This window comes from Podarcis filfolensis (genome assembly GCF_964270895.1).
Source record: "Podarcis filfolensis genome assembly, chromosome: 8".
Lineage (NCBI taxonomy): Eukaryota > Metazoa > Chordata > Lepidosauria > Squamata > Lacertidae > Podarcis > Podarcis filfolensis.
Window position 1 is genome coordinate 7,867,837 of NC_139611.1, and position 15,648 is coordinate 7,883,484.

The 15,648-nt window shown below is 49.0% G+C and overlaps 2 protein-coding genes across 7 annotated transcripts in view; both read left to right on the forward strand.

Moving 5' to 3' along the window:
- ACAD10 (acyl-CoA dehydrogenase family member 10) overlaps positions 1-7,753 on the forward strand; it is a 31,666-nt gene extending 23,913 nt beyond the window's left edge. For 3 of the 4 annotated variants that reach the window (XM_083629319.1, XM_083629317.1, XM_083629318.1), the window contains exons 17-21: positions 291-449; positions 1,607-1,779; positions 3,704-3,847; positions 5,733-5,810; positions 6,923-7,753. In XM_083629319.1, coding sequence (XP_083485445.1) covers positions 291-449; positions 1,607-1,779; positions 3,704-3,847; positions 5,733-5,810; positions 6,923-7,057 — 689 coding nt within the window. In that variant the 3' untranslated portion in view covers positions 7,058-7,753. Of the gene's footprint in view, positions 1-290; positions 773-1,465; positions 1,780-3,703; positions 3,848-5,732; positions 5,811-6,922 lie in introns of all 4 variants that reach the window. The other variant, XR_014551798.1, reaches the window with a different exon arrangement.
- Positions 7,754-12,624: 4,871 nt separating this feature from the next.
- ALDH2 (aldehyde dehydrogenase 2 family member) overlaps positions 12,625-15,648 on the forward strand; it is a 29,928-nt gene continuing 26,904 nt past the window's right edge. For all 3 annotated transcript variants that reach the window (XR_014551811.1, XR_014551812.1, XM_083629495.1), the window contains exon 1: positions 12,625-12,873. Coding sequence is in view for 1 of the 3 variants with exons in the window: in XM_083629495.1 (XP_083485621.1) it covers positions 12,742-12,873 (132 nt within the window). In the remaining 2 variants the exon portion in view is untranslated. The remainder of the gene's footprint in view (positions 12,874-15,648) is intronic.

Genomic DNA, 15,648 nt, shown 5'->3' on the forward strand with positions numbered 1-15,648 from the left:
ACCAGGTTGGAGACGCAGCCGAAAAAGCCCTGGCTCTGGTTGAGGCCAGCCTAACCTCTCTGTGGCCTGGGACCTTCAGGATGTTTTTATTTGAAGACCGTAAGTTCCTCTGTGGGACATACCAGGAGAGGCGGTCCTGTAGGTACGAGGGTCCTAAGCCGTATAGGGCTTTAAAGGTCAAAACCAGAAGGGCATTTGGGGGAGCGTGGTTAGCAAACAGCCAGCCAGCATGGAGGGTAGTACCGATTTCCAAGACAGGCACCTATCATCCAAACCTCTCTTCCTTGCAGGTTCCTTGGACCCTCGTTGCCAGCTCTGCATCTTTATGGGCAAGACGGACCCCACCGCCCAAAGGCACAAGCAACAGTCCATGTTGCTGGTTCCTATGGACACACCTGGAATCACCCTCCTGAGGCCACTCAGTGTTTATGGCCTGGACGACGCTCCAGGTCAGGAAAAGCATTTTTATTCAGGGTTTTCCCTGAAGGGCTTCCAGGGAAGGAGGGCTGGTATGTGCTGGGCCTCTCTTGCCTTTAGGGTCTTCCGCAGATAGGGCACCACCACTGCAAAGGCCCTGTTCCCAGTTGCCAACTGCTTCTGGCAGTACCTGGGGAAGAACCTCCGCAGATCAAGCGTTGCGCTCTTGCTAATTTCAGTGATCATAGACTCACAGAAATTGTAGAGTTGGGAGGGAACCAAAGGGTCACCCCCCTGCAAGGGAGGAATACAGCTCGAGCATTTGTGATCCGTGTCTGCACTTAAGAGTTAGTCAGTGGCGTAGCGTGGGGGGTGCAGGGGGGCCGGCCGCACCGGGCGCAACATCTGGGGGGGGCGCTCGCACTCGCAGCTCTCTGCCCCTACCTGGCTCACTCACTCTCTCTCACTGCAGTGCTGGCTGTGCGAATCCGATCCGAGCCGCTGGGTCGCCGCCCACTGTGGAGGGGGTGGGTGCCAGGCGTGCGTTGTGGAGAGAGAGCGAGGGACTATCTGGGGGAGGGACAGTGCAGCGGCCGCCCAGCGCAGCGCTGAGCGCGGGAGAGAACCACACCAGACCAGACCAGGCAGCAGCAAGAAGAAGCTGGCAGCGGCGGCAGGTTAGGGGTTAGGGGGCGCAAATTACTTGCCTTGCCCCGGGTTAGGGGGCGCAAATTACTTGCATTGCCCCGGGTTAGGGGGCGCAAATTACTTGCATTGCCCCGGGTTAGGGGGCGCAAATTACTTGCATTGCCCCGGGTTAGGGGGCGCAAATTACTTACCTTGCCCCAGGTTAGGGGGCGCAAATTACTTGCCTTGCCCCGGGTTAGGGGGCGCAAATTACTTGCCTTGCCCTGGGTTAGGGGGCGCAAATTACTTGCATTGCCCCGGGTTAGGGGGCGCAAATTACTTGCATTGCCCCGGGTTAGGGGGCGCAAATTACTTGCCTTGCCCCGGGTGCTGACAACCCACGCTACACCGCTGGAGTTAGTGTTAATAAGTCTTCAATATTAAGCCAAGTTACTTAGGCAGAGTTTCCCCCCAAGTTGTGATGGGGGTGTTGTGTAACAGCAGCCGGGGAATGGCAAGGGATTCCCTCTGCCAGGAAATTCCCACTTTCTTCTCTTTCCAGCTGGCCATGGAGAAATGACCTTTGACAATGTCCGTGTCCCCCAAGAGAATCTCTTGCTGGGCCCTGGCCGAGGGTTTGAGATAGCCCAGGGGAGGCTGGGCCCAGGAAGGATACACCACTGCATGAGGCTGATCGGCTTTGCGGAAAGGGCGCTGGCCCTCATGAAGGAGAGGGTAAGCAACACAGCATGGCGCGCGGGCTTGAGGGTTCTCATGGAGCAGCTCACCTCAGCACTTTGGGTCATGTCTGCCTGTCACTGGGCTCCTTTATTCAGCACAATCTCATTCTGGGCTGACTCCCTCCCTCCATCTTCCCCAAGCACTAGGCGGTTTGGGGAGACCTTTGCATTGCAGCGTGTGCATAGGGACGCGAGTGGCGCTGTGGTGTAAACCACTGAGCCTCTGGGCTTGCAGATCGGAAGGTCGGCGGTTCAAATCCCCGCGACGGGGTGAGCTCCCATTTGGATACACGCTGACCCCATTTGGAGCACTAAAATGAACTTTGAATCCAGAGCATCTCATAGCCATCCGCATGCTGTTTTCAATCCAGATTGATTCTAGATAGCAGTTACTTGGTGCACTTTTGAAAACACTCCCCCTGATTATCTTATCCATCCCTTTCAGTTCAATTCAATTTTTTATTTCTACCCTGCCCATACAGGGATGCGGGTGGCGTTGTGGGTTAAACCACAGAGCTTAGGACTTGCCAATCAGAAGGTCAGCGGTTCAAATCCCCGCGACGGGGTGAGCTCCTGTTGCTCAGTCCCTGCTCCTGCCAACCTAGCAGTTCGAAAGCACGTCAAAGTGCAAGTGGATAAATGGGTACCGCTCCAGCGGGAAGGTAAACGGCGTTTCCGTGCGCTGCTCTGGTTCACCAGAAGTGGCTTAGTCAAGCTGGCCACATGACCCAGAAGCTGTATGCCAGCTCCCTCGGCCAATAAAGCGAGATGAGCGCCGCAACCCCAGAGTCATCCACGATTGGACCTAATGTTCAGGGGTCCCTTTACCTTTTAAACAAGCTATAGCTACACTGACGAGTGGCAGCTCTTCAAGGTTTCGGGCAGTGGTCTGTCCTAGCCCTGTCTAGGGCCTTATCTGTCACAGGATCACTGGGCAATGGCTCACTGGAGAATATACTGTGCATCCAAAAGGGGGCTAAGTGAGTCTCCTTTCACAAGGAGTACTAGCACCTGGGAGGAGCAGCCACCAAGGAGGCCCTGTCTCAGGTTTCTACCAAGGTCCTTTCCGGAGAGTTTTAAAACCCAGACAGCCCTGTATGTTAAAACAGGGACTTTTGGTTCCTTGTCACGGAGAGCTTCATAAGTCACCATGAGCACCTCTGAAATGTGCCTAGAAGTAACCTGCTAGCCTTCAAAACCTTTTAAAATTTTTTATTTAAACAAGGAAAATACACTTCAATAACATGCAAGAATTAAAAAAGGAAAAAGCAATGGAACTGACTGAAAACTAAATTAAACATACGCACACAGTACAAATTTGGATTGTCTCATTCATACTCCCTGGAAAATAACCCTGATAACATTACTAGCGTTGGGCAGGAGGAGGGGGTAATAACATTTTTTAAAGGGGACCATTTATATGGGACCAAGGTATTGCGCTTGAGGTCGTACGATCTTCTCTTAAAGCTGAAACAATTCCAAATACTGTAGGAGTCATTTGAACATTGATGTCACCACTAATATACATAATAAAATAGTTGCCATGCAGTTGAAAGCAAACCTTTTCTTTCTTTTTGGGTTTGTCCTCCAGTGTACCTTGAATTTTAAGTTAGCTTTTGGAACAGATATGGCTGTACCACATTTAAACCTTCTAAATATTTCTCTTTTTTGTGTGATAACCCTCCTGGCAGCTCACAATAAATATAGAATCATTTATCTATTTTTAATCCGAACCGTCTTCGTGGATGGTTTCCTTCAGTGAAGCTGTCTTTAAATTGGGAGTAAGGTTACCCCTTGGAACTGGCCCTGGTCAGTAGTCTGCCTGAAGTCCTGTGAACCAGCTGATGTTGCTACAGCGGCCCAACAGTCTTTGGCTAGGTCAGAGCGAAACCCTCAGCCAGGTGTACCTTCCTCGGCAGGTGGCATCTCGCGTGGCCTTTGGAAAGCCCTTGGCAGAGCAGGGAACCATCAGGGCAGAAATCGCCGAGTCCCGTGTTGAGATTGAGCAAGCCCGTCTCCTGGTCCTCAAGGCAGCGCACTTGATGGACACCGTTGGGAATAAGGTACGTGCTCAAAGACTCTCGGGGGTCTGCGAACCAGGGAGAACTGTGGCTGTGGGGAAAGGGAAGTTTTCTTTTTTCTTTTTATTCAAAATTATAGCAAGACATATTATCCAAAAACATATCATCCTTGTTTCCGCCCCCCCATTCCCCCCCCTTAAAACCCACCCACCCCACCCGCCGACTTCCCTCAGTTCCAGTCTTTGATTTCTCTATAAATGCTGTTTTCTGCATGTTACACAGTTGGATAGATCCTCAAACTATTTAGCTGATTATTATCAATAAAAAGTTTGTGAATGTTTATTCAAAGCCAGCCAAGGAGTCCAGTTCACTTTGTTGCGTCTTCAGATACTTTGTAAAGGGTTCCCATTCATCCTTAAAGTCACAGTTCTCCTTGTCCCGTAGCTTATATGTCAGTTTTGCCAGTTCTGCGTAGTCCATCAATTTTTCTTGCCATGATTCTTTAGTTGGGGTTTCTTCAGTCTTCCATCCTTGTGCTACCAGAACTCTCGCGGCCGTTGTCGCATACATGAAGATTTTTTTCAACTTTTTTGGCAGGTCTTTCCCTACAATCCCCAACAATAATGCCTCGGGTTTTTTAACAAATGTTAAATGGAACATACTTACCTGGCAGGGGAGATACCATGATCACAAAGGGAAAGGAAAGTTTTCAACCCTATCATTCCCACCACCAGCTCACAGCGGGGATGTGAATGCAGGAAGAGCCTTATGGATCAGGCCAGTTGTGGCAAGTAGCCATTGATGGCCTTATCCATGGATTTGTCAATAACAACAACAAACAACAACAACAACAACAAATTTTTATTTGTACCTTGTCCATCTGGCTGAGTTTCCCCAGCTCCCGACAGAATATTAAAAACGCAATAAAACATCAAATGTTAAAAACTTCCCTAAACAGGGTTGCTTTCAGGTGTCTTCTAAAAGTCAGGTAGTTGTTTATTTCCATGACATCTGATAGGAGGGTGTTCCACAGGGTGGGTGCCACCACCGAGAAGGCCCTCTGCCTGGTTCCCTGTAAACTCACTTCTTGCAGTGAGGGAACCACCAGAAGGCCCTCGGAGCTGGGCCTCAGTGTCCAGGCTGAATGATGGGGGTGAGTTCCATAGTTTAAAGCCCTCCGAGTTGGTGGCAGTGAGTTCCACAGCTCAACTATGCACTGGTGTGAAGGAGGACTTCATCTCTCCTGAACCTTCCAACATTCAACTTCATTGGATGGTCAGAAGTTCTAGTGCTAGGCTTTGTGGCCCTTCCCTTGCCACAGGTGCACAAGAGGGCAAATGATCCCCGCATTTCAGGGGTTTGGACTAGATAACCCTTGCTGTCCCTTCCAACTCTGCAGTTCTGTGGTTCTGTGAATCAGAACTGGAGCACTGAGGAATGATGCAGACCTCAGACTGAAGCGGTCAGAGATGTGGAGCTGGAGGGGCTTGAGGCCTGAAGGGTGAAATCAAGGGATGGGGAACCTGTAGCCCTCCAGATGTTGTGGAACTCCAGCTCCCATCAGCCCTGGCCAGCACGGCCAATGGTCAGGGATGATGGGAATTGAAGTCCAGCAACATCTAGAAGGCCCCACATTCCTCTCCCTTGATCTACACCGTTGCTGAATTTGAGAAAGTGCTGGGCTGCCTTTTTCGCCCCTTCACCTGCCACTCGTTTCTCCCTCTGGCTCTGTGTTCATGGCTCTGTCCAGTGGCCGGATTGGGCCCTGTGAAGGCAGGAGCGGACGCTCTCCCCATCCTGTGCTCTGCTTCTGGTCAGTTTACAAGAGGTGGCATCAAACGGCTTCGGTGGGAATGAAGGCAGGTTGAGAGCTTTGTCCTTATGTATGTGGGGGGAGTCCTGACCGACATTTTGTCTCATCTCCTAGGAAGCGGCTCTTGAGATCGCCATGATCAAGGTGGTCGCCCCAAGGATGGCTCTGTGCGTTGTCGACCGAGCGATCCAGGTGAGTGTTTCTCACGCTAGCAGAGGGACAGGGGAGCTGTGGGAGTCCAGGTGTTCTTGGATGTCTTGACCATTGTCTGGGGCTGATGGGAGTTGAACTCAAACAGTATATTGATGGGTACAAGGGTCTCATCACAGTTCAAAGGCAAGATAATTTGTATTGAGCCAGGCCTAGCTAGCAGGCATCCTCCAGATGTTGCAAGGCTCCAACTCTGCTGAGAGGCAGCGTGGTGTAGTGGTTAGAGTATCAGACTAAGAGCTGGGAGACCAAGGTTGAAGAATTGGCCTTCAGTCATGAAGCTCACCTTGGGCTCACTGTCAGTCTAAGCTACCACCCAGGGTTGTTGGGATCAAATGTGGAGGGGGAGAATCGTGTACCCCACCTTGAGCAACTTGGAGGAAAGGGTGGGATGGAAATGCAATAAATAAGCACCCATCATCTCCAACTGTTGGCCATGCCGGCTGGGACCAATGGAGACCAAAACAATTTGGAGGATGCAATCTTGGGTTTGGCTGGGATAGCATGCAGCTTTCCAGCTCCTTTTGCCATTTCTTTCTGGATTATTTAAATTTTTTTTAAAAAAAATATTTGGATACCACTGTTTCATTAAAAATATATCAAAGTAGTTTACACCAATAAAAACATACAGCAGAAGCATTTTTTCCCCAATGTTAAAAAGTTAAAAACAAAACCCCAAGCATCAGTAAACCATTGCGAAAGGATGTCTTCTTAATTGCCTGCATAGGCCTGGAAGACTAGAAAAGTTTTCAGCAGGCGTTTAAAAGTTTGCATAGAAGGCACCCACTGAATCTCCAGTGGCAGAGAGTTCCACAGGATTGGGCCGATGACACTAAAGGCGCAGCTTCTCGTGGTCAAATGAGCCCCACCCACTCAGGAAACGACCAGTAGGTTGTTCTCAGTAAAAAAAGGGGTTCAGAATGAATATACTCCTTCACCTCTTGTTACTTGGCCAAGCCTCTTTGAAATCTAATGCATTGTGCAGATACTTACAATGCAGTGCATCCTGCACATTAAAAATAATAATAATAACACTGTGTTTCCTCTCTGCTCCCTGGCTTCTTTCTCCTTCCCCTCGCCTGGCTTACTCACAGGCTTTTGGAGCAGCTGGACTTAGCAACGACCAACCACTGGCGCAGTTCTTCGCCTGGGCACGGGCTCTCCGCCTCGCCGATGGACCCGACGAAGTCCACCGGGCAGCCATCGCTAAAATGGAGCTCAAGCGCTAACGGAGCCCCGTCCAGGCGGCCACAGAAACCCCCAGCAAGCCAGAGTTGGGAAAAGGGCACCCGGTTTGCAGCTCTGGGGACTGGCAAGGTGTGGTACTGGGGAGGCTATATGGATGTGGCTTGTTTATTGGCAATCCGGTGTCTGTGCTGGTTTCCTTGGGCCAATGCAATAATTATTGAGCTGATTACAGAACGCACAAAGAATCACAGGGGCCGGCCAGCAGCTAGCGAAGGACTCAGCCGTGGGCTGAGAAGGCAACGCAGATTCCTAGCTGTGACCTCTTGGGGTCTTTGCTGAATAATCTACATGGGTGCATTCAGAGATCCACAAAAGCGATGAACTTTCTTCATATGATGGGCGACTATGATGGGCAACGGATACTGGAAAGCTACCTGTCCCTTCTGAAGAATCCCGGCTCGCTCGTATATGGGAAAGCGCTGCCTCGGATCCGCCGCAGGATATTTAGTAGTATGGTGGAGAAAATATGGGTGTTCTTTCATGGATTCTAGTTAGGGGAGCCCCTAACCAGCTGCCTTTCAGAGTTTTCTATGCCTTGGCAGGGGGTGAGGATATGCACTTTGATTATATACTTACTGTAATTCACTGAGGGAATCGTGGGGAAGATCGAAATCACAGGAGAAATAGGGATTCTGCAAGGGTCCCAGGGAACGGTTGCATTAAAAGCAGAATGAACATACCGACTCTGCCGTTTTCTTTTCCAGAATGCAGTTACGAAACCTAAGTTTTGCGCCAGGATTCTTACAGCTGCCTTTTCGTTCTGCTTGCCTGTATTCTCCTTGGCTGCTAAGCATGGGAATGAAACAGAATTTCTTTTTTTAAATAATTTTTTATTCATTTTTAAACATATTAATTGTCATACATACCACAAAATTTCACATCGTATATAATCTTTTTGGACTTCCATCAGCACCTCTGATGATCCCCCGTTTTTATCATTTATTCTGCATTTCTTAAATTCATATTGCCTTTAATTACCTTAACTAACATCTTCCTTTTTATCCAATTATGCAATAATTCAAATTATTCACCTCACAAAACTTCCTGCAAACCTACAAATGTAATATGGTCATCACAATTACTTTTCAAATAGTCCGTAAATTTACACCAATCTTCTGTGAATCTCTGGTCCCGCTGGTTTCGAATTCTTCCTGTTAGTTTGTCTAATTCTGCATAGTCCATCAATTTCGTCCTCCAATCTTCTTTCGTCAGTAATTCTTCTTGCTTCCATTTTTGTGCCAATAATATTCTTGCTGCCATCATTGCATATAAAAACAGCTTACAATCCTTTCTGTTTATATCATCTACAATGCCCAGTAAAAATACCGTATTTTTTGCTCTATAAGACTCACTTTTTCCCTCCTAAAAAGTAAGGGGAAATGTGTGTGCGTCTTATGAAGTGAGTGCAGGCCGCGCAGCTATCACAGAAGCCAGAACAGCAAGAGGGATTGCTGCTTTCACTGCGCAGTGATCCCTCTTGCTGTTCTGGCTTCTGAGATTCAGAATATATTTTTTCTTGTTTTCCTCCTCCAAAACTAGGTGCGTCTTGTGGTCTGGTGTGTCTTATAGAGCGAAAAATACGGTACTTCTGGTTTCTTAATAAATGTATATTTCAACATTTTTTTCATCTCATTATATATCATTTCCCAGAAGTTTTTCACCTTTTTACAGGGAATGAAATGAAATTTCAAATGAAATGGAACTAAAGCTGAAACTCGCTAAACGAAAGACATACTTGGGGGGCGGGAACGGGTGCAAACGAGGTGCTTATGGGGTGCTTATAGGCAGAAGCTGGTTGTTGCCACCCTCCAGACCTCACGTCGAAAAGGCACATGAAGAAGGGCCTCGGATGAGGAACACAAGGTCAATAGGCAGGGAGTTCCAAAGTGTAGGTGCTTCCACACTGAAATATGGATAACATAAAAGGGTGGGATTAGGGACGCGGGTGGCGCTGTGGGTTAAACCACAGAGCCTAGGACTTGCCGATCGGAAGGTCGGCAGTTCAAATCCCCGCGACAGGGTAAGCTCCCGTTGCTCAGTCCCTGCTCCTGCCAACCTAGCAGTTCGAAAGCACGTCAAAGTGCAAGTAGATAAATAGGTACCACTCCGGTGGGAAGGTAAACGGCGTTTCCATGCGTTGCTCTGGTTCGCCAGAAGCGGCTTAGTCATGCTGGCCACATGACTCAGAAGCTGTACGCCGACTCCCTCAGCCAATAAAGCAAGATGAGCGCCGCAACCCCAGAGTCGGCCATGACTGGACCTAATGGTCAGGGGTCCCTTTACCTTTACAAGGGTGGGACAAGTATTATGTAGCACCTCTTCCGCCGTTGAGTCTGGGCTGATGGGATCTGGAGTCCCAACTGAGTGTTGCCATATTTCAAAAAGTAAAAAACAGGAGCATTTTTTTAGGAAGACCCCAAGATTGTTGAGCTTAGAACAACCCCAACATTCTTGAGCTACCCCCCCCCCCAAAATAAACACACACACCAGAAAAATGTGCTTTTTCGGTTTACTTGCCAAAGATCCAGGACAAACTGCCGCCTTCCAGAAATTCCCCCCAGACATCAGTTCCGCCTTTGAAATCCCAGTAATGTCTGGGAAAATCCAAATGTATAGGAGGCCTGAACACCATAGAAGGTTCCCCAGACCTACTCTATCTTTTCCTTGACAGTGTATAAATACTGTATATTTTGCTCCATATGACACACTTTTTTCCTCCTGAAAAGTAAGGGGAAATGTCTGTGCATCCTATGGAGCGAATGCATGGTCCCTGGAGCCGAATTGCCCAGGGGAAAAAAGCAGATTGTGCTCTTTTTTTTAGAAAGAGGGAAGTGGGTGTTGAAACAAAGCCGCTAAGCAGCTGATCGGCAAGAGATCGGAGGGAGATAAGGGACGCTAGCGATAAAGGAGGCTGCCTGGGAGGGGGGAGGTAAAGACAGTGAACTTGCAAGGAGAGGAGACAGGAATACTAAAACAATCATTGAGGAGAGAAATTGGAAGAAAAGGAGGAGCAAAAAACTGCTCCAGCTAAGGAAAAGACACTAAGGCAAACAAGAGGGAAGGGGGTGTTGAAAGGAAGCAGCTGATCGGTAAGCGATCGGGAGAGAGATAAGGGACACTAGAGATAAAGCAGGCTGCCTGGCAGGGGGGAGGTAAAAGCACCTGGATCCTCAGGATTTTTGCATTGGGTCACCCCAAATTCACCATTAGATCACATAGCATGTCCATGGCTACAGCCTGCACCCAAAAAATCACGCACCCACTGTTGTGTGGGGCTGCAATGGCGCAAAGCACGGATCCACATGGATCCTCAGGATTTTTGCATTGGGCTACCCCAAACTCACTGTGAAATCACATATCATGTCTGTGGCCACAGTATGAACCACAAAAATCATACATCCACTGTTTCATTCAGATTTTTTTTTTCTTGTTTTCCTCCTCTAAAAACTAGGTGCATCTTATGGTCAGGTGCGTCTTATGGAACAAAAAATACGGTTACTTTGAGCAATATTTCAGTGCGGCGTAGAGTGCTGGACTAGAACCTGGGAGACACCAGGGTTCAAATCCCCATTTGGCCATAGAATCATTGTAGAGTTGGAAGGGACCCCCAGGGGTCATCTAGTCCAACCCCCTGCATTCCAGGAAACTCAGCTAAAGCAATGGAGCTCATTTGGTTGACCTGGGGCCAGTCAGAGGGGGCTGAGAACAGGTGAGTGCAGCAGTGTCTGGAAGGCCCCAGGCTCCCATGCTTGGGAAAGGAGTGGCACACGCTTAATGGAACTTACGGGCAGCAGGTTATCTGGAAGGAATGCCACCCGCACACTGGCAACAAAGCATTTTTTTGACAGGACTTGCTTTTGCAGCGCCTTTATTTATTATTTTTTTTATAAGATATTTATTGAAGTTTTACAAAAACAAAGGTTTACAAAAATAAAACAAAAAGTCGTATAATAAAAAAGGATACAAAAAGATACATAAAGGAAAAAGAAAAGAAGAAAAATAAAAATACAGAATTCAAAAAACAAATAAATACAAAAAGAATTAAAAGCAAAGTTTTTATAACTTTAAACTCATTTAACTTGTTTCCTTGACTCCCTCACACCTCCCCTTTTTGTATTCTCATTTAAATAATCAAATCAGCAAATCCTTACCCTCTTTCATTTATCTTAACTCTATATCTCAACATATTATAACTATATATTTTCATCCGTTATCAATCCATTTTTACATATTCTTATTAACCTTGTTGCTAATGCCACTTAATTTCAATCCAACATCATTTTAACATTCATTAATTTTACAATGTTTCCGCAAATAGTCTTTAAATTTCTTCCAATCTTCTTCCACCAACTCTTCTCCCTGGTCTCGGATTCTGCCAGTCATTTCTGCCAATTCCATATAGTCCATCACCTTCATCTGCCACTCTTCCAGGGTGGGTAGATCTTGTGTCTTCCAATACTTTGCAATAAGTATTCTTGCTGCTGTTGTAGCATACATAAAGAAAGTTCTATCCTTTTTCGACACCAATTGGCCGACCATGCCCAGGAGAAAGGCCTCTGGTTTCTTCAGGAAGGTATATTTAAATACCTTTTTCATTTCATTATATATCATCTCCCAGAAAGCCTTAGTCTTTGGGCACGTCCACCAAAGGTGAAAGAATGTACCTTCATTTTCTTTACATTTACAACATTTATTATCAGGCAAATGATATATTTTTGCAAGCTTGACTGGGGTCATGTACCACCTGTATATCATGCTTTTGCAGCGCCTTTAGGCAGCAGACAAAAGGAAAACTTGAAGAAATGTGAGGTGCGGGGCCTTGGGCGGCTTCACCTGGGCGTGTAGTCACATTGGCAACTTTAGCAAGCAATGGCCTAGCCGAGCTCCTGCCCTGCCCGCAACTAAGGTCCTTCACACGTGCTTTGAAGCCAGCAGTCTACAGGGTTTTGTTGTTATTTTTCGCGCGTGCGAACGAGCCACGAGGGCGGCTGTGCCCTCATCCCGTGGAGAAAGCAGGCCGGGCGCCCGTCACTCGCTGCGGCGGCGGCGGGGCGCTTTGCCGGGTTCCGTTCGCGACACGCGTAACGTGTGAATCCTCTCGGCTCCGACACGCAGGGCGCAGCTGAGCGCCGCGGGGGCGGGCCGTGCACGTGTCACTCGCTGCGGCGGCGGCGGGGCGCTTTGCCGGGTACCGTTCGCGACACGCGTAACGTGTGAATCCTCTCGGCTCCGACACGCAGAGCGCAGCTGAGCGCCGCGGGGGCGGGCCGTGCACGTGTCACTCGCTGCGGCGGCGGCGGCGGGGCGCTTTGCCGGGTTCCGTTCGCGACACGCGTAACGTGTGAATCCTCCCGGCTCCGACACGCAGGGCGCAGCTGAGCGCCGCGGGGGCGGGCCGTGCACGTGTCACTCGCGGCGGCGGCGGCGGGGCGCTTTGCCGGGTTCCGTTCGCGACACGCGTAACGTGTGAATCCTCCCGACTCCGACACGCAGGGCGCAGCTGAGCGCCGCGGGGGCGGGCCCTCGCCAAACCGCTTGCCATTGGCTGCCTGGAGGCGGGAGAGGGCCGTTGGCCGACTCGCCGTCCCTCCCCCGGCCAGGCGGAGCATCGGGGTGCAGCCCAGGCGGCGGGAGCGCGCGCTCCGTTTCGCAGGAGGAGGCGAGCATGTTGCGAACGCTGGCGCTGCGCTCCGGCCCGCTGCGCCTTCGGGCGGCCCCCTTGCGCCTGGCCGCCAGAGCCTGGTCCGCCGCCGCCGTCCCCGCGCCCAACCCGCGCCCGGAGATCGCCTACACGCAGGTAAGGAGCAGGCCGGAGCGGCCCCGGCTTCTTCGAGGGGGAAGCGGCCGCGCCTCCTGCCCGCCCCCCAGCCTTGCTTCCCACGGCCGGGCAAGAGGTTCATGGAGCGCGTGCAGAGGGCCGGCTTTCCCTCGCTACCCGCAAGCAACTCGTTTCTCCGACCCGGACCCCCCGGACCCTCCCCCAGCTGGGGGGAAAAAGGAGGAGGGGGTCTTCATCCGGATCTTCCGCACCTGCAGAGAGGGCTTATATTTTTTTTTCTTTTCCAAAATTTATTTATTGGTTTTCACATTATAAACAAACACATAAGACAAACCAACATAAATCATAGCCTTATTGAAAATTACACTTATTAACATTGTTAAGTGACTTCCTCGCTTCCCCTTGGTTGAATTTCATTGCATGTCCTTTTAACGGTTTTCCAAATCGCAGTGCTTATAAAATTTAACTTAAACCTGAACATCCTTAGATCTTCGCATTATGAAATTAAACATATGAATTCTTCACTTAACATAAATAAAATCCTAAGCCAATTAAGTATCTGCAAGCTGTTTTCAATTAATTTAACTTAACATATTTAACTAAGTAATCATTAAATTTAATCCACTCTTCCTGATACTCCTCCTCCTTCTGGTCGCGGACTCTTCCAGTTAGGTCAACTAGCTCCGAAAAATCCATCATCTTCATCTGCCATTCTTCTATCGCAGAGACGGCTTATCTTGCTGCAACCGTTGAGCAAACTCTGCAGCCTCCATGACTCCAGGATATATCTGGGATAATAATAATAATAATAATAATAATAATAATAATAATAATAATAATACCCCGCCCATCTGGCTGAGTTTCCCCAGCCACTCTGGGCGGCTGCCAATCAAGTGTTAAAAACAATACAGCGTTAAATATTAAAAACTTCCCTGAACAGTGTTCAAGTTGCAAAGGAAATGGCCGGGGGTTTGGATTTCGGATCAAATTCTGGCCTCCCCCTCCGAGATCTCCTTAGCTTTCTGGAATTCCCCACGCATGTGTGAAAAGCCCTGATTTCTAGCCAGATGAGAAGTTTCTCTCCTTTGCCCTGGCCTTTTCCTCTTCTGCTAGATACTGTATTAAGAAACATAAAATGTAGCATTCGCAGGGAAAGGGGGGGGAAAGGAAGGAACGCCCCTGTCTCTCATTCCTTCTTAATTAGGCAGTCATTTAAAAAAAGGAAAACTCGGGTTTGGCAATCCATAGTTTGTCTTGTGGAAACTTCTGCCACTTTTTTTAAGGCTGGTTGCAAGTGCAAATAACAGTGGAGGTTCCTGATTTCTACTGACCACACACCCGCACTCCCTCCTGAGGAATGCTGAAATCGTGATAAAGGAGTGGGAGCATGCACAGAGCTTCCTGAACAACTGCACTTTTGCACGTGCAACGCCAGCCTCTTGTCCTGAGTGGCTCTGGAAACACACCCTTTTTTAAAGTGGCACCTGCAACAACATGTTGCAGTATGGAGTGCTGCAGCCATACCCTTTTCCAAGACGACACACCATGACATCCCCTTTTCTGATTTTTGCATTGCCCCCACAACAGTCAGCCAGCCTTGAGGTCCATGCTCAGTCCTCATTTGGCTGCTTCCGGTTCCACCCCCTTTAACATCACTTAGTAAAGGTAAAGGGACCCCTGACCGTTAGGTCCAGTCGTGGCCAATTCTGGGGTGCGGCGCTCATCTTGCTTTATTGGCCGAGGGAGCCGGCATACAGCTTCCGGGTCATGTGGCCAGCATGACTAAGCCGCTTCTGGCGAACCAGAGCAGCGCACGGAAACGCCGTTTACCTTCCCGCCGGAGCAGTACCTATTTATCTACTTGCACTTTGACATGCTTTCAAACTGCTAGGTTGGCAGGAGCAGGGACTGAGCAATGGGAGCTCACCCTGTCGCAGGGATTCGAACTGCCGACCTTCTGATCGGCAAGCCCTAGGCTCTGTGGTTTAACCCACAGCGCCACCCGTGTCCCATTAACATCGCTTGTCCTCCCCAAAATGTCTGCACTTCTGCAAGCCTGCCGGTCCTCCTCTCCTCTGTCTGGATGGTGTAGTTTTTAGCTGTGTGAGGATCCATACCAGGCATCAGCAAACTTTTTCAGCAGGGGGCCGGTCCACTGTCCCTCAGACCTTGTGGGGGGGCCAGACTATATTTTGAAAAAAATATATGAATGCATTCCTATGCCCCACAAATAACCCAGAGATGCATTTTAAATAAAAGGACACATTCTACTAATGTAAAAACATGCTGATTCCCAGACCATCCGTTGGCCAGATTTAGAAGGTGATTGGGCCGGATCTGGCCCCTAGGCCTTAGTTTGCCTACCCATGATCCACACTCAATCCTGGGTTTTGCAAATGGAGAGAATAGCTAGCTACTGTCTAGAAACTTAGTTTTGGGCCAGGGGCTTCTGGTTTCTCAGGAGTCGTCCTCCTTGCCACTTGCTTAGGCTCTTGCTTCTGTTTTCTCTGAAACTTCCTGACCTTGGAGGTTCCTTCCTTCTCTGACTCCCCAACCCTCCAGCAAGAGTGATTGGAGGATCCTGTCCCAAATCATTGATAGGCGTCGTTTGTCACCCACAGTTTCCCCAAAGAGCTCTATGTGGGGCTACCTTTGAAGGGGATCCGGAAACTACAACTAATCCAGAATGCGGCATCTAGACTGGTGACTGGGAGCGGCTGCCAAGACCACATAACACAGGTCCTGAAAAGCCTACAGTGGCTCCCAGTACGTTTCTGAGCACAATTTAAAGTG